Genomic DNA, 24,479 nt, shown 5'->3' on the forward strand with positions numbered 1-24,479 from the left:
TGATCTAGCTACATTTCTGTCCGCCCGTGTGGCCTCTTTGTTTCATCGTCGCCTGCGGGCCACTGCTGCCATCCTCTGGCTCTCTTCACGACCAGCCAAAAGCCATGGACCTTTTGCAGTCGACCACTGCCGAGTGCGAGAGGCTCAAAACGCCCTCGTACCTAGAGCTCATCGTGTCCATGTAAGGCGCCCCGTTTCACCCGGAGGAGTTCCGGCTGGTCCGCGCTCTGAGGCTAACCGAGCATTGCCCAGCTTCATCTTGATCGGACTCTTGATTTCATACCTTCCACAGCACTATCGCATCATCTCGCGCGGGACATCTGAGGGCATATCGCCATATTTTGTTCTACTTGGCACCACGTCTGCCACCGCTGGATTCGCCAATATCCTGACCGTCCCTCCCTCGCGCGCCGCCATCGGCTGCTGCAAGGAGCTCGAGACCTTCGAGTGCGCCGCTGGCTTGCTGGGCGTGGCCCAGCTCGGCATGCAATGGCTATGCTTCGCTCTCATGTATGCCACGGCCACCGTTTTCTATCTGCCATCTCTTGCTGACAGCGTCTTCAGTCTCGTTTTGTTCCTTATCTTCTTCCGTTATAGAGAGGCAAATGTTCCTCAGGAAGAGTTAGGCGGAGAGTCGCCAAAATGGCAAACGGCCGTTGCCGTGGGCCTGCTCTGCGTCGTTCACGGCCTTATCGTCATCATCGTCACTGGCGTGTTTGCCATTGCTCTGCCCAACCACCTCACCGTGTGGGCCAACGTCCTCGGCGTCATGGCGGCTGGTCTCGCGGCCATTCAATACGTCCCGCAGATCTGGATGACGTACCATCTGAAGCACGTCGGGAGCTTGAGCATCCCCATGATGTGCATTCAGACACCCGGCGGATTTTTGTTTGCGGCCAGTCTATACGCGAGGCTCGGGCCCGAGGGCTGGAGTACTTGGGCCATTTATCTACTGACGGCCGTCATGCAAGGCACCGTGCTGGTTCTCGGTGTGTATTACGAAATCGCTGCGCGCCGGTACGACGGCCACGGGGCCGAGCACGGCGTCGACGGGCCACACTCACCGGTCGACGGCACGGCAGCGGCCCCCCGCCGGCCGTCTGCCAATCGGACCTACTCGGAGGGCTGGGAGCGCGGCCTCCCCGGACCCTTCACTGGCCACCCGGAGCGCTACGCCGAGACGGAGGAAGATCTTGACCACATACAGGAGCGCGAGGAGCGGGCCATTGCGCGGGAGAACCAGCCGCTTCTACGTCCCGGCGGAATAGGCAATCCCCGCAGGAACTATAACTCGACTCGGAACTGATTTACGCGACCAACTAAAGCATCAGCGGAATAAAGAGTGGGAAGACGAGGGGCGCGAAGAGCAGAAGAAGCGAAGACTGGGTTCCTTTCCATGTGTCTTATTAGTATACTTATTAATACCTGGACATCTCATCAGCGCGCGTTACGTCTGCAACGTTTTTTCGAGTGCGAACTGGCGTTGCATCCGCGCGCACGGAAGACGAGTCTTGACCTTGACAGTACATCATTGGCACGGGGAGCTCGTTGAGTGAGTCGCTGCTTCAAAACCTAGAACGCTCTTTGACAGCCGCGATGGTGAGATCAACGGTCTTGACAAACTCGCCTGGGGATGCACCAGCAGCTCTGCCTCGGCTGTCCAGGACGAGCGCCGTAAATGCGGGGTAGCTGGCTGGTCGTGCCTCTTGACCGAGGAAGCCATCGCGATGGACTTCCAGGGCCGATCCATCGTAGCAAGCCTCGCTTGCAAGTCCCAAATGCTCTCAGCGACAACATGCCACAGCATGCAACAGAGACGCTCGCTGTAACTGCAATCGGCCATATCTCCGTGATCTAGCAGAAGGAATTATCGATATTTCGAGTCTCCTGTATGACTGGTGACTTCACCGAGCATCGAGAGGGGGTGGGCGGTCATGACCTGGTACAGGCACTTGTCCATACGAGTGTAACAGCCGGCATGAAGAGGGCAAGAGAGCGAGAGAGAGTCGGGGGTACCGGGGCCGGCTGAACGATGGCGCCGGTCTTGAGTCGCATTGCAGGGCATGACTCTCCCGACGATGCCATTGCTCAAGGTCCTTGCAGGCTGCCTGGTTCGTGATGCCATGCCTTACCGAAGCGAGCTGCAACTGGGCGCCGATCGAGGGGTAGATGGAGATGGGTAGCGGCGGTGATACCTACAAGCGAGGGGTGATCATGCATGCTGCCCAGCCCTTCTGGTGAGGTGCCGCATCGGGAAAGACAAAAGGACGGGGACCTGCGGAGGAAGAAGAGGGGAGGGTGGTTGTGATGGTGGTGCCCGTCCCTGTAGGTGCGGAGTCCAGCGGTCGAGCGCACTCACTTACACCGGCTATGCGGGGAGCGGAGAATGTGCATAAGCGATGGGAAAGGGCTGTACGGCATTGCGGACAAGACGACTTCCTGCATCTGGACCCCACGGGCGGAGAAGAGAGCAGCCTGGCGAGGCCCGACTATGCTCGAGATAGTAGATGGCAGCGCTGATCCCGTGTGGTTGCATGCGGGCGTCGGCGCGGGACCGCAATTGGGTTGCAACGACAATCGGCCCTTCGGCGCGCGCAGCACTGCACATTCCCATCATCCCCCATCCATCCATCTTGCATCTCTCTCTCCCTCTCCCGAGGTCCGCGCTGCCCGCGGTGTGCGCGCGCGTGCTGCTGCCCCGGTTCAGTTTAGGTTCAGCTCAGCTCAGACCTTTGACCCGCGGGTGACCGGTCAGCCGGGGGAAATGCACTGAGAAGGAAGTCTCGGGAGCGCGATCAACTTGGGAAAGTGAATGAGACAGCTGCGCCAGCGCGGCTATGTATGCGGTGCGACCCGGAGCGCGCACGGGGCGTGACTTCGTGTGTAAGTCGGCTGGGATGTGGTTGGGCGGGTTGGACGGCCGATGGTTCGCGCGTGGTGTATGTATGCCGAGGGACGATACAACCTCAGATTCAACTCGGCGGAAGGGCATTGGGCCGCCAGCCCTCCAGGCCATGACTTTGCTTTTTGTGGGAGGGCTGCGACCCGCGGGCCATGGGGGCATGTGATGTCTCACCCGTGATGAACTGGAGACGAGAGTGAGAGGAAAAAAAAAGGCCTGGTTTGTTTGTGAGCTTGGCCGTATTGCCTTTAAAGATGGGGTATTGTCCCGCCCGGGAAACATGTCCCCGAATATTGAGGCCTCCCTTGAGGAATGTAGGCGCATTGGGAAGTGACTGAGCACCGAGCAGCATCAGCCTCTCTCTGAACTCGTTGACGCTCGCTCTTCTTTACGAAGAGGGCCCGATATCGTTCCGCAGAGTCCTTCCCGCTCACTGGTTCCATCTCGTTGTCAATAAACCCCCGGTGACCGCCACTGTCACTATGGTCGCGTTCGGACTCCGGCTCGTGGCGTCCTTGGCCGTCTCGGCGGGCGTCGCCTTTGCGGCGCCTCCGTCCGCCCGGCTACTGGTGGACCGGGCGCAGGGCGTGCTGCCCAGCAAGGACCCCTGGTACGCCGTGCCGGACGGCCTCGACGCCGTCAAGCCGGGAACCATCCTCAAGCACCGGACGCCACCTAAGCCCATCGCGGCGTTTGGTCTCCTCCCCGTGAACCTCGAGGCCGCATATCAGATCCAATACCGCACGACCGACAGCCTGGGCAATGCGACGGCAACGGCATTGACCGTCATGGTACCGCATAGCGCCGATTACACGAAGGTCTTGTCGTACCAGGTGGCTGAGGACTCGGCCACCATCGACTGCGCGCCTTCATATGCGTTTCAGTTTGACCACGCCAAGGGCCCGGACATGGGCACCATGGTGACCGAGGCGGAGCTGATACTTGTGGAAGCCGCTCTCGAGCAGGGATGGGTTGTCATCGCGCCGGACTTCCTCGGCCACGATGGTGCTTTCCTGGCCAACGCTCTAGCGGGCCATGCAACGCTCGACGGCATCCGCGCGGCGATCAACTCCAACTCCTTTACGGGCATCAGTACGAACCCGACCGTCACCATGTGGGGGTATTCCGGCGGCAGCCTGGCCTCGCTCTGGGCCGCGGAGCTGCAGCCGACGTACGCGCCGGAGCTGAAGATCGCGGGCGCGGCCGTGGGCGGGACGGTGCCTAATATCACGACAGTGGTGACGAGCATCAACGGCAAGGGGTCCGCGGGGCTGATCCCGACGGGCGTCGTCGGGCTGATGAACCAGTACCCTGAGCTGGTGCCGGTAGTGGAGCAGCACCTGCTTCCACAGTATCGCGACGAGTTCTTCAAGGTGCGCGGGCAGTGCTTGGCAGCCAACTCGAAGCAGTTCGAGAACAAGGACATCGTGGGCATGTTCGATGACCGGAACCTCGTCTACACGAACCCAACAGCGGTGCGAATCATCGCGGAGAACGCGCAGGGGATAACTGGGACGCCGCGGATCCCCCTCTTCATCTACAAGTCGGTGAACGACGAGATCAGCCCCATCAGCGAGACCGATGCCCTCGTGGACAAATGGTGCGCGGACGGCACGCGCATCGAGTACCAGCGCGACAAGGAGTCGGACCATGAGAAGCTTGCAATCCTCGCCGCACCCAAGGCGCTGTCGTGGCTGATTGACACGATGAACGGGCGGAACCGCAACACGGAATGCGTCACGCGCACCGTCTTCTCGTCCTTGCTGGATCCGGCAGCGATTGGGGTGCTGCCCAAGATACTGATTGACGCGCTGCTGGATCTGCTGGGAAAGCCCGTCGGGCCATTGATCGGATGAACCTGTATATAATGTTACTTCGTAGTCTGTATGCGAAGTCGTGTTCGTACGTTGAATAGTACTGGGGGTCAGTGGAGGATATGCGCGTGCCTGAACGGATCGTTTCTTTCCTGAGTCACCGTGAGCGCTTTCGGCAATATTAATACATGAATTACTGGTTATATGCCCTTCCAGCGCGGGAAATGTTTTTGAAGTGAAGGAGTGGCCCCTTGGATATGGCAGGCGGTTCCTTGGGTCTGTCACGTGTGCTGACGCGCGACAGCACAGAAACCCACAGCGAAGTCTCTCACACTGACGATCATGGACCTTTCGACAACACAGCCCAGGGCGAAACAACGTCGATTTTCGGGCTGCCCTCGAAACAGCCAGCCTACACAAAGGCCCCAAGCCAAACCATGATCCCTGCTAGCCCAAGTCCAGGGGGGCCCATCGGCCTACTGCCGTTCGTCTCATAATAGGCTTTGGAGCTCACGGGTCACCATCTTGCAAGTCATGTCGACGACAACTGCGAAACGCAAGCGCGTCAAAAGGGCATGTGTCCCTTGCCACCAGCGCAAGCGGAAGTGCGACTCCGAGTATCCTTGTGGCATGTGCACCACCTACGAATACGACTGCAGGTACGCCGACGATGAGGACGGCACCGTCCCGGCCCCAGCCAAGCGCGTCGGCCTCGAACGCGGCCGCAAAAGGGTGAGCTCAGCAGCCGCTGCTACATCAAGCAGTGCTTCCAGTGGGCTTTATGAAGCGCGGAGCGGTCCCCGCGAAGCAGCCGACGGCTCGTCGACGCAGAGTCCGACCGTCGTGAGCGGCGCGTCCCCAGCCACCACCGCCCCCGTCGGCATCTTCGACGAGCACAAGCCGGTATACGCCGGGGCATCGGCGGCGATGGCGTTCCCGCACATTCTGGGCGTGGCGCTCGGCTCCGACAGTACTCCCAAAATGCATTCGTTTGCCTACAACTTCGGCATCCGGCCTGAAGAAGTTTCCAGTACTCACGACCCCTTGGGGAAGCTCATCACGGAGGACGATCTCGGCTTCCTCTCGCGTGTGTACTTTTCTGAATTGGCTCCCGTCATCGACCTAATGGACTCGACGATATATGCCCGGCGATGTCGGGACTATTACCATAGCTCTGGCGGCGCTGCAGTTGCCTTTGGCGCCGTCGCCGCTGGGGTAGCCGCCCTCGGGTCGTTTCTCTCTCCCAACAGACACCCGCGAGAGTCTGAGCTGGTCCTGTACGCCAAAGCCATCCTCGACGATCCAGCCTCGATGCGCATGCTGTCCATTGACCACATCATCGCCTGGGGCCTGAGGATGATGTATTTGCGGGCCACGGCCCTGCCCAACAGCGCCTGGATTGCTTCTTGCACCATCATGCACCTCTGCGAAGCTGTGGGGCTGCATGAGGAAGAGAACATCAAGAAGCTGGCATCTGTCCCGGGCGCCGCGGCTGCGGGACATGATGCGGACCGACTGAGGCGAGTTTTCTGGGTCGCATGGGCCGGGCACAACATGCTGTCATACGAGTACGATCGCTCGGCCGTGCGATTCCGAGCCGTGACTTGCCAGGCTATCGCCCCCCTAGCAGGATCCTTTGCCGACCAGTTCATGCGAGTAGCCCAGATCATCCCGGCGCCCAACTCCCCATTCAGCCTCGAATGTCAGCCTCCAAGTCCGAGGGAGGAGTTGTTTGAGCGTCTCAAGTCATTGGCTAAGCTCCAATTCACTCATCCATTCCTGGTGGTGACCAAGGCTGACCTCGCGTTGTGTTTTTATCGTCGCATTTACCAGCTCAAGATGGGCATATCGGATGAGATCATTCAGCTCATCATTGACAGTGGCAACGCCGCGTTGGAAGCGGCCGAGCAGCTGGCTATCCACGGCCGCCTGTTCTGGAACGTCATCGGCAGCGTCTTCCACTATGCCTGTGTCCTCTTAGCCATCGATACGCCGGCCGCCTCCGCTCACATTGCCGCTGCCTTCAAGGGGTTAGAGAACCTCGTCGTGGCCGCCGACACGGGACCAATGCGTGAGGCACTGGCAATGGCACGGCGGCTACTCAGCCTCAAAATGGAAAAGAAGCGAAAAGAACTTGCCCAGCTGGAAGCTGTCGAGGCGGGCTATCAATTCTTTCAAGAACCTTCGGAATCTGAAGCCACCATCGCTATGCCGGAGTTGGGCTGGGGTTGGGATTGGAACCAGTTTCTCGTCGAGCCATATCTATCGATGCTTGGCCCTGACGTCCAGTTGTAGCAGAAAAACAAATCTATGTGAACACATCATTCTGGACGAGGCGGAGACATGCTCGGAGGTCAGTCAGACCGTAGATGAATAATCACTGCCATGCTATGTCATGATGCGGCTTCATACGGTGCGGTCATTGCGGCCGTTGCGGGTGTTGCGGCTATTGCGGCCGTTGCGGACACCCTGCCCTGGCGACTCAGTGTCATCGCAGCTAGCCCTCGAGCCCTGTGTGCGGCTGCTGCGGGCCGCCAGAGCTGCTGAATACGAACTCGGGTTAGACTGGGGCCCCCAACCGCGGGCTAAGTTAGGCCTGATCTCACTGGCGCCGGCCTGTGGCTCTCGGGGGCCAACATCTCCCCGGCCGAACCTAGTGCAACAGCCTGCGGAAGTTCAACTCGGATATAGGACTTGAAGAACGAGGAACCGGGATTCCGGAATCCGATTACCTTTGATCAGGTTGAGATGGACCAAAGGCATGGAACTGGACTGGGTCTCGAATGTGTATAAATGGAAGGATATTCCGCTGCTTTGAGGAGCTGTAGTCAGACATTCACACGCGCATGCACATGCATACAGGCACGCACCAGCACAAACCGCTTAAACATCCTGACCAGCTCGACCTCTCGTCAACGAGAATTCCCAAGATGCCCAAGTACGCCAAAGACCAGCCATCTGGCTTCAGAAACGCCATCGAAAGAGTCGCCATTGTTGGGGTATTTGAACCCATCCATACCTTATGTCCACCATGTACAAAAAATGGCTAACATACACCCCCATATTAGGCCGGAGGCACCGTTGGAGCTCACATCGTCGCCTCCCTCCTTGCAGGCGGAAAGCACCAAGTCACAGCCCTCTCGCGCAAAGACAGCAGCAACAAGCTCCCCGAGGGCGTCCTCGTCGCCCATGTCGACTACGACGACGAGGCCACCCTCGTCGCCGCCCTCAAGGACCAGCAATTCCTCATCATCACAATGGCACCCACGGCGCCCCGGGACACCCACAGCAAGATCGTCCAGGCCGGCGCCAAGGCCGGCGTCCCCTACATCATGCCGAACGGGTACGGCGGCGACATCGAGGACAGCAAGCTCAGCCGGGAGTCGCTGCTGGGTCCCGTGGCCCGCGCCCACAGAGACGAGATTGAGAGTCTCGGCATGCAGTGGATCACTGTGTGCTGCGGGTTCTGGTACGACTACAGTCTAGGAGGCGGCGAGGCACGCTTCGGCTTCGACTTTGACAAGCGCACGCTGACCATCTACGACGACGGCACCACCAAGAACTCGACGTCGACGTTGGCGCAGGTCGGGCGCGCGGTGGCCAAGGTGCTGAGCCTCAAGGAGCTCCCCGACGACGAAAACGACAAGAGCCTCACCTTGTCGAGGTTCCTCAACAACGGCGTGTTCGTCACGAGCTTCGTGATCAGCCAGAACGACATGTTTGAGAGCGTCAAGCGCGTTACGGGTACCGTCGACGCCGACTGGACCATCACACATGAGAGCACCAAGGAGCGGTACGAGGAGGGACTGGCGCAGGTCAAGAGCGGAAACATGGCCGGCTTTGGCAAGATGCTGTACGCGAGGGCGTTTTTCCCGGGTGATGCAAATGACATCTCCGCCAAGGCGCAGAATGAGCTGCTTGGATTGCCGGATGAGAGCCTGGACGAGTCCACCAAGGTTGGAATCGCCATGGCCAAGGACCTGCAGCGTCGAGCTGAGCGCATGGCTTCCTAGACGAATGCGCCTGTAAATTTTGAGTCAACCCAATATAGAGCTAGAAAATGAGATTTGCAGTTATAAACAAACAATAGTCACGACAAAAGTAAAGTGTCGGAAAAGGGACTCAAGTATATATATGATAGTGGCGACCTTCCTCCCCAACGTCTTTCACAATCGTTGCGCCACGAACGAGGCCGGCCGCATTGCTCAACCGGCGAGGGGCCAAAGCACCAGGAACGGATCGGTGTCGCGATGCAAATGGTCGATGACAATGAGTCTGGGTCAGCATTCAAACTTTGCGTTGCAGGGCAGTATGCTGCTCTGTACGTCTCCTGGCCAGACCGACCGCAGGCAATGACGAAGTGTGAGTGATGGCTCGTGATGTGACTCCCGCGTCCCAGCAAAGATAAGCGTCGTCCACGAACGGGCCCGCATGCGTTGCGCTCGCCCCCTGATTGGTAGATTCGCCCACAACTCCGTCTGAATCATCGATGCGTCTAACCTCCGACTTGCCGTGGAGCTGTCATCAAATCGTCCCGTCGTTCACGCCGCGCCCTTAACCACCCCCGCGCTCTGCCATTGTCACCTCCGATTCCAGACATCCCGTCTGTCAAAGGCTTGTTTCTCGTTCGAGCCAACCTGGCACATCGCACTGGGCATCGTTTCCGTCTGGTCGCCTCAACCATCAACTGCCCCACCGTCGCCGTTCATCCCATTAACGCGTGATCTGTCCCACCAGATGGCCATCTACAGCGCCGTTCCTCCACCGGAGGAACTCGTCTCAAACCTCGCCCCGAGCCAGCTGCCGCCGCACACACCCTCAACGCCCGTCACCAATGGCGCCATCGACATCGACGCCTGGACGATTCAGGCCCTCCAATCGCTGAGCATCTCCCCCGTCGCCCGCGGCACCGGCACGCCTCTCGCCATCAACATCGACGATTGCAAGGTGACTGTCAAGACCGAGGCCCGCGCCCTTGACCTCGCGAAGTCGAAGACGCCAGACGTCCCGCGGCGGCCGCCGTCTGCGCGTGACAGCCAGCGCAAGCGGGACGCCGTCCTGCGAGGCAAGGAGGGCAGCCGGCAACGGCGCCGCTGGGAGAACGGTATGATGCTGCGCACAGTTGCCCCAGGTCCCCACGGCCACTAACACGGACCACGCGTCTTAGATCGCCTCATTGGGGTTCCGAACGTGCAACCGCCGTTGCCATCGGACTGGGAGGTCCGTCCGGCCCATCCCGTCCGCCGAGTCCCTTATCAGCTCGCCCAGTTTTGGGACCGCGGCGTGCGGCAACGCGTCGAAGACAAGACCTCGGCTCTCCAGGCCGCCCGCAAGAAGCAGCAGCGCAATGCCGGCAGCGCCACTGGTCTCGGCATCGGCGAGGTTCCCCGCGACCTGAGGGAGTCGGCCAAGCGCAACCCGGTCATCCGGAACTGGGTGCGATCTCTCGAGGATCCCGTGCGGCAATACCTCGTCGACGAGCAAGGCCGCAGGGGTGAGCCTGCAGAGCCGGCTGATGATATCGAGACCGAAGAGCTGGACTCTGAGGATGAGGAGATTGTCTTCGTCGGACGTAAGAGCGCGATGAGGGAGCTCAAGGAGAAGCGGGAGGCGAGGCATCGGATGGCCCGGCGTGAAGTTGAGCACGAAATAGTCGATTCGGGCGTCGTCTTCGACTCCTTTGGTGAGGGCGACAACGCCGCCTTCAAGTGCGCATCACCTCCCCTCGCTGCCGACCACCTGCTGACGATATCCTTCAGGCGATGGCTCACCCACTCCATCTCCGACTACTATGGCCTCGCGTCCCGGTCGGTCATCATGCGCAACTCATGCAAGGTGGTGTACGTTGGGTTGCACCAAAGTCACCGCCGAGCAAAGCCTCCCTTTGGGAAGCTGCCTGTCCCGCTGTGGCAGCTATGCTGAGCTGCAAACTCTGGCCATAGATCGCTCCAGGTCGCCAGTTTTCGACATGGATGTGCTCTGCGCATGAACCAACGGATAAAGGATAAACGGTGTTCCCGTGACGGGTAGTAGATGTCTTTTCGAGCCAGCTTCGTGGGCAACGATCCCCTGCTATGGCCAAATCGCAAGTGCTGTTACCATATAACAAGCAAATGTGCCAAGATCTACGCAATGACCCCGTGTTGGCTCCAGTCAAAGCCAGGTTCTGTCCAACAGTGTGCTACATCTGGCGAGGGCTTTATGCCCACCCAGCACGGTGCTATACTTTGCAATCTTTGTATGCGTTGGCATGTGGAGAAACTCCGCAAGGCCAGCGTCTCCGTGCTCGGCGTGGAGAGATTTGGACATGATCTGAGCACTCATGGCGTTCAGCCCAGATCGACGGAAAAAGAGCTCCCAGGATGATTCTTCCGAGGTGATGACGTCCACCAGTCCGGCTGTGCCCGTACTGCAACGAGACATGAAAGCCAGGATCCATTGCGCAAGTGTGCCGCTGGCGCCTGGGACAAGGCATGTCGACACTGGTGTGTCGAGGCCAGTCACAAAGCGAGCGAAGTCGGCATACGATGCCAAATCAGATGGGCTGAGGCTTCCGCTCACCTCGCCCGCTACATTTGACTCGGAAACAAGAACGACCAACCTCTCGTACTTTTGGCTGACATGGTATATACGGTCCCGGAGAGAGGCTCGCCCTTTCGATCCTGGCAGAGGCTTTTGTCTGACTTTGACGAGGCTCGTGGCTACGAGCCCCATTGTCGCTGTAAGGCACACATCAGCCTCTACCGTTGTCAAGCAGGCGGGTTCACCTTGAACTCCAGCTTCAGCCGAAGTTTTTTCAGCCCCATGCGACCAGAAGTCTCGGTCAATCAACAGTTCCGGCGGCCAGCAGGATTCCAAGTGGCGAATAATGGACCGATCGAGTGCCAGTGACACAATGCAGGGTCCTTTTCGATCTGGTATCTCGAAGGCGGGCTTTGGTGCCCGCCTCAGCTCTTGCGGAGTTGGAGGAATTGACTCTTGCCGATGGTGAGTTGCTGGTAAGAGTGATTGAGCGGCACGTAAAGTTGGGCCACTACTCAGTGTTCCTGCACCAGAGAGTCGCGGTCGCTTAATAGCACGCAAGGCCATGAAATCATCCAGTAGCCTTGTGGTGCTCGAAACGTCTAGATGGTTTGGTGAGCTTTTCGCGTCGAGCCCTTGTCCTTGCCGCACTGCCTGAAATCCTGTGGGCAGCGGAAAAGCAGACCGGGGAACGACCGAAGAGAGACGTTGGATGTCGGTCCCAGTTGTGAGGCTTTCAACTGAATCATCATCAGAGGCGAATGGTGAGTCGCCTGACCAATCGAGCTCCGGGTCTTCTGCTGGCTTCATGATGGTCGGGCTGCTTGTTCTGATGTTGTCTATGCTCTGCAATGTCTTTGGCGGATCCTCAAGCGCTTCATACTGCCGGCTGGTCACGCTCGTGGTCAATTCCTCATCAATGGCAAGCTTTCCAGTCCCACGTGGCAGTGGGACCCATTTCAGTTCACTGTCGAGTAACGAATCTTGCGGGATGCAAGGCACGAGAAGTCTCATCGGCATAAACGATCTGAGCTCGGAAAGATGCTGTCTGGCTGTCCAATTAAGTGCCCATTGTGCCTTTGGAATCCCGATGTCCACGAGGGGCAGTGGGAGACGAGAGATAGTGTCATATGGGCATAGCTGCCCTTGGTCAAGAGCAGTGGAGAGTTGGGAGTGACGGCTATTCAGAATGGCCAAGAGTGCGTCGTCGAAGTCCTCGCCGCGAAGTTCTTCGTGGGAGATCAAGTCAGAGCTGTCTTCCAGAACAGGGAGCTGGATTGCGTTCAGCGCTTCGTTCGCAGAGAGGGGATCCGAGACGACGGACGACAGGGGTATATCAACAGCCAGGTCAGCGGCGGAGTCGTAGTTCAATTCGTGGTCTGGGCAAATCGGTGGCGGCGACGTGATGATGACAGTGGCCGGGACCGTGATGTCAGAATCAAGGTGTCCATCACGCAATCGTGATTGAAGTTGCTGTACCGGGCTTGGAGCAGGGCTGCTTGCAGTAGATGCGAGATCAATGATGCAAACGTCCGGTCCGGGTACGAACGGCGAGCTGGGCTCAGAGCTGGAAACAGAGGATAGCGGCGGAGTGATACACCTGGGTCGGCCTCGGAGCGCCTACGTCGATCAGCGATGCTCATGCAGTTCTTCTTGGCAGTGAATGAACAACCTCGCAGAGGAAGAAGCCAGATGCCCGTGCCGAATCTGGCTCACTGCTAAGTGGCAGTCTCTTATCCATATCTTTGAGAGTCGTCTCATCGGTTATCGCTTCGATTGTCTCGTCTGCTAGTTGTCGGCGAAGGGCCAAGCGTAATTCCTCGGACGCGTGCGGAAACGCCAAGCTCTCGTCGAGTTCGGCCGGCACAGGGTCGAGGGGCAGCCAGGCCTCGCGAAGCACGCAAGTTCGCATTGATGAAATAGAATCGATATATTCGGCAGCGTCAATCTCCGGAAGCGACCCAAGATCGAGTTCACCTACGGGGAGCAGTAGGCTCTCGATGGTACACCATCGTGGCAGAAGTGAGGGCGGTCTCGATGTCGGTTCGGGCGAATCGCAGAAGTGCTGCAGAGGTTCAGCTTGCTCAGCGACAGGGGAGTCCAGCTTTATCTTTGGTTGAGGAATATGCCAGACATGCAGCCCTGGTTCCTGGTGGCGGCCCTCGGTTTCGGCTGTTATAGTCGAGGCGCGCATAGACGCCGCGTGGCTGCGCAGGGAGAATGGTGGTAGCTGGTGGTTTCGAAAGCACCCGGAGCAGCGACCGTACTCGTCTGCAGATTCATTATCAACTGCAGAACTCATCGTGCGTCATTCTGCGCGGAGCGAACGTTGTCCGGGCTTGAAGTGAAGGGATCGCGACGCTGGCTGCACCCTTGTGTCAGTTCTTCCACTGGGGCCGAGCCCTACTACTAATTTAATTACCATGGTGCCTTCGACAAAAGTTTGCTTGTAGGTACACAGGGATTTTGTCTTCTGCCGTCATGTCAAGTGGCAGGCACGCGCTGCCTGGCTCCTTCCCTCAACAGCATCGGTAGCGGGGGTTTGGATCTTGGTGTCGCACTTCGAGTTGAGCGACACCGTGTCAGTGATCGCCATCGGAACGTGTCAAGCAGAAGCAACTGCCGACGCGCCAAGCGCGCAGACCGAATAAAACGCGTGCTACTGAATGAAAGAGGGATGTGCACACAGCAGCACGTCACGGCAGACGCATCCATCAACTAGGGAGTTTCAAAGTGCTATGCCGGGAGTAGGGTAGGTTGGCGAAACATGCGGGAAGCAGAAGCTCTCCCGTTGTGGGGCGTGTGAAGCTCCCGTCCCTCAAACGCGCAGCGGAGGGGCGCTCATCAGGGAGCCCAGTCTCCCCGCCAGCGGGGCCTTCACTGGAACGAGGCGCTGTGCCCGTGTTCACCACGCCGTACCTATCGGTAGGCACCTAGGATCCACCTAGCTCAATGCTGACTTCCATCCCTCCACTGCCACTCCTAGAGCTGCCGGAGCTCTCGCCCCTCCACTCTACTAACTCCGGCTCCAGTGACGCACGACATTGCACACAACCGTCAACCGCTTTCAATGAGGGCATGAGGGACTTTGAGTAGCTCTCCCGGAGAGCTGAATCCCTGATTCTTCTTCTTTACCTGGGGGATCGCGCCCTGACTTCCCGAATTGCCGCCTACCATGTCGTACGTCGCGCCGGTCCACAAGCCGACCAGCGTGCGCCATGCGCTGCGCATCCGGTTTCTTGATCCGGAGCACGAGGATCTCGTTCTCGCGTAAGTACCCCATGCGCTTTGGGCGGCATACGACTGCATTCGCTGACTGTAGACGTTCAGTAAGGCAAACCGGCTGGAGATTTGGCGCCTGACCGACGATGGCATGGTCTGCCTGCACACCAAGCTCATCTACGGGACCATATCGATGCTCCAACGCCTCCAGCCCAAGGACGCAACTACCGACCTTCTATTCATCGGAACCGACAGATTACAATACTTCAACGTCGCATGGAATCCGGACACGAACCAGCTCGACACTGTCGAGCAAACCATCGAAGATGGAGCCGAGCAGTATATGCGCCAGTCGCAAAGCCAGAACAAATGCCTGGTTGATCCCACAGGCAGATTCATGGCCATGCATCTATGGGAGGGCGTTCTGAACGTATTTCGCCTGCCGACGCGCAAAGGCGCCACGACGAAACTAGTCGCGCTTGACCAGGTCCGCCTCACGGAGCTGTGGATGAAGGCGAGCACATTCCTCCATAGCCGCACAGGCCATCCTCGGATAGCCTTTCTCTACAAGACCCAGCTGGACCAGGAAGAGGCGCGCATTGCCGTGTACCGACTCACGAAAGATGACAAGGGCGGGGAGGTGTCCAAGTTCGACCCGCATCGGGAACGGGAGCTCGACCAGGTGATACAAGATCCCTATGCTTCCATGTTGATCCCCGTTCCAGTCGTCGAGGAGAAGAGGTACCACGTACGGAACAATGATGGGGCCAGAGCGCATCTTGGTGGCGTCCTTGTCGTTGGGGAGACGCTGTTGACGTACTTCGACAGTCTAACGTACTCGAGCGTGTCCTCACCTCTCAAAGACCCAAAAATTTACGTTGCCTGGGCAGAGTACGACGGCATGCACTATTTCTTGGCCGACGACTATGGACGCATGGACCTTTTGACGATAGAAACCACCTTTGAGGCTACGGGCGTCGTCGTCACAGGCATGAGCGTGGCGCCTATGAAGCTCCCGGATGGCACTGCACTGACCTCGAGAGCCTCCTCTCTTGTCTACATGGGCGACAACAATCTCTTTCTGGCCTCTCACCATGGCGACTCACAGCTGCTCAAGGTGGACATCTCCAATAGATCGATGATCCCTATCAAAACACTGTCGAACAACGCACCCATCCTGGACTTCGCTATAATGGACATGGGAAACCGAGAAGGCGACAGCCAGCTCGGCAACGCCTTCTCCTCTGGTCAGGCAAGGATCGTCGCCGGCTGCGGCGCGTACCGTGACGGGAGCTTGCGCAGCATCAGGAGTGGCGTCGGCTTAGAGGACGAGGGTATACTTGACGAGATACCGGGCACACGAGGCCTGTTTTCTCTCAAGTCCCACGGCTCTACGGCAGTTGACACGTTGGTGATGGCATTCCTCTCAGAAACACGAGTTCTCCGTTTCGATCCAGATGGCGGCATAGAGGAGGTGTACTCGTTCCAGGGCATGACATTGGATCAGGAGACGCTACTGGCCACAAATCTCCCCAGCGGGCAACTTCTACAGATCACACCGCTGTCGGTTACTCTGCTGGACCCGGAAAGCGGCATTGCGGTATCAACGTGGGATGCCCCAGAGGGAAAGACCATCACGGCAGCGTCTGCAAATGCGGAGTGGGTGTTGCTGGCTGTGGACGGCTCGACACTTGTCTCTCTGAACATCTCTGAAAGCCTGGCGGCAACGACGAAGGAAGCTTCCCATGATACCGTTTCAGGCCATGCGGATCAGATTTCATGCCTTCACGCTGCGCGAGAACCCGAGAATATAGGAGTCATCGGGTGGTGGTCGTCTGGCACGATATCTGTCGTGGAACTGGCATCACTAAAACCCCTTCAGGGCGAATCACTGAGGCAGACAGAGGACAGTGCGTCTGTTCCGAGGGACATTGCCTTGGTTCAATTACATCCATCAACCTCTGCGGGCCCTACTCTATTAGTCGCTCTGGAGGACGGAAACGTGGTCACCTTCAACGTTTCGACAGAGAGCTACTCGTTGTCCGGACGCAAGAGCGTAATACTGGGGAGTAGTCCTGCGAGACTGCACATTTTACCCCAGGATGACGGAACGAGCAGTGTTTTTGCGACGACGGAGCATGCCAGCCTCATATACAGCGCCGAGGGCCGGATCATTTACTCGGCAACGACGGCCGACGATGCAACCTTTGTCGCTCCGTTTGACGCAGAGGCTTTTCCTGGTTCGATTATTCTGTCAACAGACTACCACATCCGACTGTGCCGTATCGACAAAGAACGTCTGACACACGTCAAGACATTACCGGTGCAGGAAACGGTCCGCCGCGTTGCCTATTCACCAGGCTTGAAAGCCTTTGGTCTGGGATGCATAAAGAAGGAGTTGATACATAACGAGGAGGTCATCACGAGCACTTTCAAGCTCGTCGACGAAATCATCTTCCAGGAATTGGGAAAGCCTTTCGTGTTGAACGCATCCGCCTCGCTGGAAATGGTCGAGTGCGTGATTCGTGCAGAGCTGCCTGACAGCAGCGGAACCCCAGCTGAGCGATTCATCGTCGGCACAAGCTTCATCACCGATGCTGACGTTGCCGAAGACGGCGATACCCGGGGCCGAATCCTGGTCCTTGGTGTTGGGGACGATCGGCAAGTTTACCAAATCGTGTCCCACAATCTGAAGGGCGCATGTCGCTGCCTCGGCGTCATGGGCGACTACATTGTCGCTGGACTATCCAAAACTGTTGTTGTATACAGCTACGACGAGGAGACAACAGCATCTGGGTCGCTACAGAAAGTAGCCGCGTACCGGCCTGCGTCTTTCCCTGTGGACCTGGACATATCCGGCAACATGATCGGCGTCGTGGATCTCATGCAGTCTCTAGCCTTGGTAGAGTTTATTCCCTCACAAGACGGCAGCCGGCCGAAGCTCGAGGAACGGGCGAGGCACTATCAGCCCGCATGGGCCACGTCGGTTTGCCACTTAGATGGCGATAGATGGCTGGAGGCGGATGCGCAGGGCAACATCATTGTCTTGAGGCGCAATCAAGAAGCTCCAACCGAACAGGACAAGCGACGGCTAGAAATCACGAGCGAGATGAATATTGGGGAGCAGATCAACCGAATCCGCAGGCTACACGTCGCATCGAGCGAGTCTGCCATTGTGTCTCCGAAGGCATTCCTCGGATCGGTAAGGACCCAAGTCCGGTCACTTTGGTCACCGTACTAACAAGGGGATAGATTGACGGCACCCTGTACTTGTTCGGAGACATCTCGCCCCAGTACCAGGACCTGCTCTTGACGTTTCAAGCCAAGCTTCAAGATTACATTTACGCGCCCGGCAACATTAGCTTTGACCTGTGGCGGGCCTTCAGAAATCAGAGTAGGGAAGGCGAAGGCCCGTATCGGTTCGTAGATGGAGAGATGATAGAGAGGTTCTTGGATCTCGACGAAGGGAAGCAAGAACTTCTTTGCGAGGGACTGGGACCGAGCACTGAAGAGATGCGCAACATTATTGAGGAGTTGAGGAGGATGCACTAGCCGGCGAACGGTATAAATTAGGTAGTCGTGGAAGGGATCATGTATGAGGCACGAATGATTTAGTCTGAATGAAATTGACTACCATCGTACAATGCACTGCGGTTGTGGTCGATGAGAATTCACAGGGAGGGCTGCGCTTCGCGTCAGTCTGGCGTGACATGCTGCAGTTGTCACAGGCGCGCTGGCAGGCTGTATCGGCTGCAAAGTCGTGGAAAAGGTACGTACCGCGGGAGAGTCCGGGAAAGGCGCGCGGTGGTGGCGCGCAGCCAATGAGGGGCCGTCAATTTCGGAGCTCACGAGCTGGTTGGCAGCCTGAGGCCACGAGCCCCAGGCGTCCAAAACTTTCGGCACCAGAGGCAATCGTCACAGCCGACGGAGCCACCACCCACCGCATAGGAGGAAAAGACCTCAATCACGAAGCCAGCCTCGCAACACCCGGCCCTCCTCCACTCCCTCAACAACGATGGCGTCTCTCTCGACCGCTTCGCGCCTGTGCCTGCGCTCGGCCAGCGTCGCCAACCCGGCCGCCGTCCGCGCCGCCGCCCTGAGCACCACGGCCATGCGCCCGGCCGGCGGCGCCGCGAGCGCCTCGTACACGAGTCCCTTCAAGGGCAACGAGTCCAAGGGCAACAAGATCCCCGACTTCGGAAAGTACATGTCCAAGAGCAGCGAGGGCTCCAACAAGCTCTTCTCGTACTTCATGGTCGGCGCCATGGGCGCCATGACCGCCGCTGGCGCCAAGAGCACCGTTCAGGGTATGTTTTGGTATACCCCGGAGGAAGAGCCATTGAGCCATTGAGAGGGCACGATGTGGCTCTGCGGTGACGGGACACGTCGGGTGATTGATCAATGGAGGGGTTTTGCTGATGCATGTCCGCACAGAGTTCCTCGTCAACATGTCCGCGTCTGCCGACGTCCTGGCCATGGCCAAGGTTGAGGTCGACCTCAATGCCATCCCCGAGGGCAAGAACGTGAGTAATATTCTTTGCTCGCCGTGCATCGACCCAAGTATGTCAGTTGTCTAACCAATGTCCTTGAAACAGGTCATCATCAAGTGGCGAGGCAAGCCCGTCTTCATCCGACACCGCACCCAGGAGGAGATCGACCAGGCCAACAAGGTCAACATCTCTTCCCTCCGCGACCCTCAGTCCGATGACGACCGCGTCAAGAAGCCCGAGTGGCTGGTCATGTTGGGTATGTCCCCCTCCCAACTCCGGCGACGGTAGACATGGCGCATCTCCCGCCCGCGGAACAACGCCCGAATTTCGCAGGCATGTACTAACAAGAAACAGGCGTCTGCACGCATCTCGGCTGTGTCCCCATCGGCGAGGCCGGCGACTACGGCGGCTGGTTCTGCCCCTGCCACGGCTCCCACTACGACATCTCCGGCCGGATAAGAAAGGGACCCGCCCCGCTCAACCTCGAGATCCCCGAGTACGACTTCCCCGAGGACGGCAAGCTGGTCGTCGGTTAAAGCGCGAAAGGGAACTGTATCTTTGAGGTTGTACGAATACTCAACGGGAGAGCAGGGGGGAAGGGGCCATTCCAGCGATTCGACGAGAAGATAGATTCATCGAGGACGGCTTATGAAGGAGGGGGGAAAGGACCAGGAAAAAGAGGACGGAACGGTGCCGTGTCCTCGGTGGACGCCACTCCTGTTTCCTTAGATGTGGATCACGCTGATTGTATAAAAAATACAACGTTCTACCAAACGAGACGAGGGCAGAGCAGTTTCTTTTGTCATGCAATATACATCCTCACAGCTATTAACCAGTGCGTTTGCCGAGTCGATGTGGGAAAGATACTACTGACGGTCATCGATGGACCGACGAGGAGCGTAACAGAAATGTGAGTGTACAGAATTCCAACCTCTGTTTTGCACCAGTTCTATGTAGGCAGTCACATCTATTACCCAGCATACAACCCGAATCCCGCCCCAGCCGACTTAGTGGCCGTGGCCGTCATCCTCCTTTTGTTCCGGGTCCAACTTGATGAGGGTATCGATGCGCATGATGCTGATGCAGGCCTCGACGGCGCTCTTGAGCTGCCGGACCTTGCTGATGCTGGGCTCGAGGACGCCGAGCTTGAGCTCGTCGACAACCTTGCCGCGCATGAGGTCGAGGCCGTAGTTCTTGTAACCCTTCTTGCGGGCGATAGTCTTCTCGTCCTCGCTGCCGTCGCCCTCCTGGATGCGCTGCGACAGGGCATGTCGTGACCGCAGCTGGGCGACGAGCTCGGCACCGTCCTTGGCGGCGTTGACGGCCAGCGTCTTGGGCACAACGAGGAGAGACTGGGCGAACTCGCCGATGGCGAGCTGCTCACGCGAGCCGACGGTGCCGGCAAACTCCTCGAGGTAGATGTGCAGGGCCGTCTCGACGGCGCCGCCGCCGGGCACGATGCTGCCGCTCTCGAGCGTTCGCTTGACGGCGCAGAGCGAGTCGTGCACGGAGCGCTCCATCTCGTCCAGAGTGAAGTCGTTGGGGCCACGCAGGATGCATGACGCGGAAGAGTGCGCCTTGGTGCCCTTGATGAGGATGCACTCGTCGTCCGAGATGCGCTCCTGGCTCACCTCATCGGCGTAGCCCAGGTAGGACGGGTCGAACCGCTCGTCACCGTTGAGGTCGGACAGGGTGCTGAGGAGCGTACCGCCGGTGGCCCTCGCAATCCGGCGCAAGTCCTCCTTCTTGCATCTCCTCACGCCCATGGCGCCCTTCTCGATGAATGCCTTCAGGACCAGGTCGTCGATACCCTTAGTTGTCAAAATGACGTTGGCACCAGCCTTGAGGATCATCTCCACCTTCTCGAGGATCATGCCCGACTCGCGAGCGCGAATCTGCTCTAATTGTTGCGGGTCGTCGACTGTGATCTGAACGCCCATCTTCATCCTCTCCTTTTGCAGGTTCATGTCCAGGATGGCAATCTTGGCATCCTTGATATAGGTAGGCATGGCCTGGGAGGCAACGGTGCAGTTGAGCGCGTAGCCCTTGATCAGCAGCGACTCGCGGGTGCTCTTGCCGTGGGCCTTGAGGATGTTGACGGCCTTGACGGGGTACTTTGTCTCGTTTCGGTTGTTCGTGGTCTTGACGGCCAGCATTGCGTCGACAACCATGTTGGCAAAGAAGTCGGAGTCAGCGCCGATGATCTTGCTCGACATGGACGTCTTGGCGATGCTGAGCAGAGACTCGCGGCCGAGGTTCTCGACCTTGATGCTGACGTTCTCGTTGAGGTACTTGACAGCCTCGCGCAGGGCGAGACGGTAGCCGGTGATGATGGTGGTCGGGTGGATGCGATTCTTCATCAGCTCGTTGCCGCGTCGCAGCAGCTCGGCCGCGATGAGGACGACGGAGGTGGTGCCGTCGCCGACCTCCTTATCCTGCTGCTGCGCCAGGTCGACCAAGATCTTGCCGGCGGGGTCTTCGACATCGAGGAGGCTGAGGATCGTGGCGCCATCGTTGGTCACGGTAACGTCCTGTTTTGGCGTGTGAGGGGCAGCTCTGCTGGACTGCGACGGGAGGGCTCGAGGGGGAATATGCTTACGCCGATGTCATCCACCATCATCTTGTCGAGGCCACTGGGGCCGAAGGAGCTCTTGACGACATTCGCAATCGCTTGGGTAGCAAGGACTACAAGCAAGTCAGCACGCGTGGGCAGTCATGACTGGAGCTGCCTCGCCTACCGTTCTGGTCGCGGATGTCGGAGCCTGAGATCTTCTGGCCGCCGAGGAACAGGGTCCCGTTCCGGGGCTGCTCGAACATGGACGCCATTGTTGTGGTCGTCCGGAGGAGTGTTCAGGCGACGTGTAGGGTCTCGAAGAGAGGCGGCGTTGCGACGTCGTTCTGGTGCGGAATTTCAAAGGCCAGCCGTGTCGTGGGATAGGAGCCTCCACAAGCTGGCGTGCGTAGCTCCAGTTGCGCTGCAGACTGCCCCTCGATACTTTTTCGCCGGAAGCTCGGATTGTTCCAGCTCCGGGGACGTTTCCCCCGTTGCGATGGGACCTAATTGTGGCGCGGGCCAGTGAGGCGGGCGGTGGCAGCCAGCAGCAAAGGGCCAGTGCTTTCGGTGGAGCCACCCGACCGCCCTTGGGCAGGGCAGTATTGACGGGAGGTGTGTCCGGTGACCACCGCGCGTCGGACAGTCAGTCCGGTTAGTGGAGGCTGCCTGGCGCTTCCAGGGCGCCCGCCAGCAGGGCCGCCGCTACCCTCGCCAGGCCAGCGGAGGCGTCCCAGGCCAGGGCGCCGAGACCCTGGGGCGGCTCCAGCCCTGATTGGCCGATGCGCCTGTGACCTGAAATTTTGTCGTGGCCCCCCAATTGCCCCTCCTACCGATAGGGAAGGCGCATGGCGGGGCAGCCGCCACAACCACCAACGACACCGGAGCCCGATAAAAGAGTCGGTGCGAGTCACCTCCTCGCCCTGACAACACCCTTTCTTTCGGCCTGACCGCTCCCGCTGCAGCGACTCGACGACGGCTCCCCTCCTCGGGCTCGGAGTTGACTCACGCACTCTGCACCAGCGTGTCATTCTAAAGAGCGAGAGTCCGCGAGCCTGCTCTTCTTGTCTGCAGTCTTTTTCTCCAATTTTCGACTTATCGCGATCGAGATCGAGACGTCGCCACCATGGACGGTGCCGTAGAACCCTCCAAGAGCGCCCTGAAAAAGGCCGAGAAGCAGGCCAAGCTCGCCGCTGAGAAGGCCGCCAAAGCCGCCAAGAAGACTACCGTCCCCGTTGTTGGCGGTAAGAAGGCCGAGAAGAAGGCCGACGACATCATCGGCATCACCGTCTCCAAGGCGGAAAACTTCCCAGCATGGTACCAGGAGGTTGTTCTCAAGTCCGACATGGTCGAGTACTACCAGGAGATCTCGGGCTTCTTCGTCCTGCGTCCCCTGGCCATGCACGTCTGGAGCGAGATCCGCAAGTGGTTCAGCGGACACATTGAGGAGATGGGCGTCGACGAGGTCAGCTTCCCGCTGTTCCTGTCCTCCAAGTCGCTGGAGAAGGAAAAGGACCATGTCGAGGGTTTTGCCCCTGAGCTGGCATGGGTCACCAAGGCGTAAGCTGCTCCCTGCAATTCTCGAGATCATTGGCTTCTTGGCCCCCAGCTAACACAAAGATAGCGGCGATAAGGACCTCGAGGTCCCGGTTGCGATTCGTCCCACCTCCGAAGCCGTCATGTACCCCTACTACTCCAAGTGGATTCGCAGCCACCGAGATCTTCCCTTGCGACTGAACCAGTGGAACTCGGTCGTCCGGTGGGAGGCCAAGCAGACGACTCCCTTCCTCCGAACCCGAGAGTTCCTGTGGCAGGAGGGCCACACCGCACACCTGACAGAGGACCTCGCCAGCAAGGAGGTCCTGGAGATTCTCGAGCTTTATGCTGGTGTCTACGAGCAGCTTCTTGCTCTCCCCGTCGTTCGCGGCACTAAGACGGAGAATGAGAAGTTTGCCGGTGGCTACTACACCACGACGGTGGAGGGATACGTGCCTGCCAATGGTCGCGGCATTCAAGGTGCCACGTCCCACTGTCTGGGTCAGAACTTCAGCAAGATGTTCGACATCACTGTGGAGGACCCGCACAACAAGGGCCAGCACGTCCACGTGTGGCAGAACTCGTGGGGTCTGTCGACTCGCGTCATTGGCGTTATGGTCATGGTCCATGGCGACGACAAGGGTCTTGTTCTCCCTCCCCGCGTTGCCAAGATCCAGACTATCCTCATTCCCGTCGGTATCAATAAGAGCACCACCCCCGAGGACCGGAAGAAGCACGAGGAGCAAGTCGACAGCATCAGGAAAACGCTGAGGAAGGCGGGCGTCCGCGCTGATTCTGACTGGAGAGAGGGCTACACTCCTGCGTGGAAGTTCAACGACTGGGAGCTCAAGGGCGTTCCCCTGCGAATCGAGTTCGGTCCCAAGGACGCCGCTAAGGAGGTGGTGAGCTGGGCGAGACGAGACACGGGCGAGAAGGGCGTTTTCCCTATCGCCGAGGTGGGCACCAAGGTGCCAGAGCTGCTGGAGACGATCCAGAAGGACATGTACACTAAGGCTGAGGCATCTTTCCGGGAGCATCGCCTCAAGATCACCAAGTGGGAGGATGTTCTCCCAGCCCTGGACGACAAGAACGTTGTCCTCATTCCGTTCTGCCTGGACGGCAAATGCGAGGACCGCATCAAGGAGCTGACGACGCGGGTCGACGAGCACCCTGATCTCCCCGACAACCAGAAGCTTCCCTCGATGGGCATGAAGAGCTTGTGCATCCCCTTCGACCAGCCTACTGGAGACGAGCTCGTGCCCGGCGAGACGGCCTGCCTCAACCCCGAGTGCAAGGGCAAGGCGCAGAAGTGGGTCATGTTTGGACGCAGCTACTAAGCGACGGAGCATTTTGGCGTCGTTTGAGCCGGGAGTGTACAGGAGTTTGCATACTCGGGGTGTTTTGTGATTTTCGTCTGTGAAGGGCACACGGCTGGTTTTCAC

The 24,479-nt window shown here is 58.7% G+C and overlaps 9 protein-coding genes across 9 annotated transcripts; 8 read left to right on the forward strand and 1 right to left on the reverse strand.

Moving 5' to 3' along the window:
• Positions 1-104: 104 nt before the first annotated feature.
• PLICBS_003687 (uncharacterized protein) lies at positions 105-1,306 on the forward strand (the record flags this gene model as incomplete). The annotated part of the gene is made up of 2 exons (XM_065600272.1): positions 105-181; positions 253-1,306. 2 exons carry the CDS (start codon positions 105-107, stop codon positions 1,304-1,306), a joined length of 1,131 nt encoding a protein of 376 aa, XP_065456344.1.
• Positions 1,307-3,384: 2,078 nt separating this feature from the next.
• PLICBS_003688 (uncharacterized protein) lies at positions 3,385-4,758 on the forward strand (the record flags this gene model as incomplete). Its single annotated transcript, XM_018323453.2, has 1 exon — positions 3,385-4,758. One exon carries the CDS (start codon positions 3,385-3,387, stop codon positions 4,756-4,758), a length of 1,374 nt encoding a protein of 457 aa, XP_018178683.1.
• Positions 4,759-5,250: 492 nt separating this feature from the next.
• On the forward strand, positions 5,251-7,011 carry PLICBS_003689 (uncharacterized protein; the record flags this gene model as incomplete). Its single annotated transcript, XM_018323454.2, has 1 exon — positions 5,251-7,011. The coding sequence occupies one exon, from the start codon at positions 5,251-5,253 to the stop codon at positions 7,009-7,011; it is 1,761 nt and encodes a 586-aa protein (XP_018178684.2).
• A 635-nt stretch (positions 7,012-7,646) lies between these two features.
• On the forward strand, positions 7,647-8,729 carry PLICBS_003690 (uncharacterized protein; the record flags this gene model as incomplete). The annotated part of the gene is made up of 2 exons (XM_018323455.2): positions 7,647-7,715; positions 7,785-8,729. 2 exons carry the CDS (start codon positions 7,647-7,649, stop codon positions 8,727-8,729), a joined length of 1,014 nt encoding a protein of 337 aa, XP_018178685.2.
• A 724-nt stretch (positions 8,730-9,453) lies between these two features.
• On the forward strand, positions 9,454-10,638 carry PLICBS_003691 (uncharacterized protein; the record flags this gene model as incomplete). Its single annotated transcript, XM_018323457.2, has 2 exons — positions 9,454-9,820; positions 9,884-10,638. 2 exons carry the CDS (start codon positions 9,454-9,456, stop codon positions 10,636-10,638), a joined length of 1,122 nt encoding a protein of 373 aa, XP_018178687.2.
• Positions 10,639-14,413: 3,775 nt separating this feature from the next.
• PLICBS_003692 (uncharacterized protein) lies at positions 14,414-18,012 on the forward strand (the record flags this gene model as incomplete). The annotated part of the gene is made up of 3 exons (XM_018323460.2): positions 14,414-14,508; positions 14,569-17,662; positions 17,713-18,012. The coding sequence occupies 3 exons, from the start codon at positions 14,414-14,416 to the stop codon at positions 18,010-18,012; spliced, it is 3,489 nt and encodes a 1,162-aa protein (XP_018178690.2).
• Positions 18,013-18,475: 463 nt separating this feature from the next.
• On the forward strand, positions 18,476-19,486 carry PLICBS_003693 (hsp70 nucleotide exchange factor fes1; the record flags this gene model as incomplete). Its single annotated transcript, XM_018323461.1, has 4 exons — positions 18,476-18,767; positions 18,895-18,983; positions 19,056-19,206; positions 19,305-19,486. The coding sequence occupies 4 exons, from the start codon at positions 18,476-18,478 to the stop codon at positions 19,484-19,486; spliced, it is 714 nt and encodes a 237-aa protein (XP_018178691.1).
• Positions 19,487-19,957: 471 nt separating this feature from the next.
• PLICBS_003694 (T-complex protein 1 subunit alpha) lies at positions 19,958-21,776 on the reverse strand (the record flags this gene model as incomplete). The annotated part of the gene is made up of 3 exons (XM_018323462.2): positions 19,958-21,481; positions 21,550-21,635; positions 21,689-21,776. The coding sequence occupies 3 exons, from the start codon at positions 21,774-21,776 to the stop codon at positions 19,958-19,960; spliced, it is 1,698 nt and encodes a 565-aa protein (XP_018178692.1).
• An 851-nt stretch (positions 21,777-22,627) lies between these two features.
• Positions 22,628-24,374, forward strand: PLICBS_003695 (uncharacterized protein; the record flags this gene model as incomplete). Its single annotated transcript, XM_018323463.2, has 2 exons — positions 22,628-23,061; positions 23,126-24,374. The coding sequence occupies 2 exons, from the start codon at positions 22,628-22,630 to the stop codon at positions 24,372-24,374; spliced, it is 1,683 nt and encodes a 560-aa protein (XP_018178693.2).
• Positions 24,375-24,479: the final 105 nt, after the last annotated feature.

Source organism: Purpureocillium lilacinum (assembly GCF_023168085.1).
Source record: "Purpureocillium lilacinum CBS 284.36 DNA, scaffold_2, whole genome shotgun sequence".
NCBI classification, from domain to species: Eukaryota; Fungi; Ascomycota; class Sordariomycetes; order Hypocreales; family Ophiocordycipitaceae; genus Purpureocillium; species Purpureocillium lilacinum.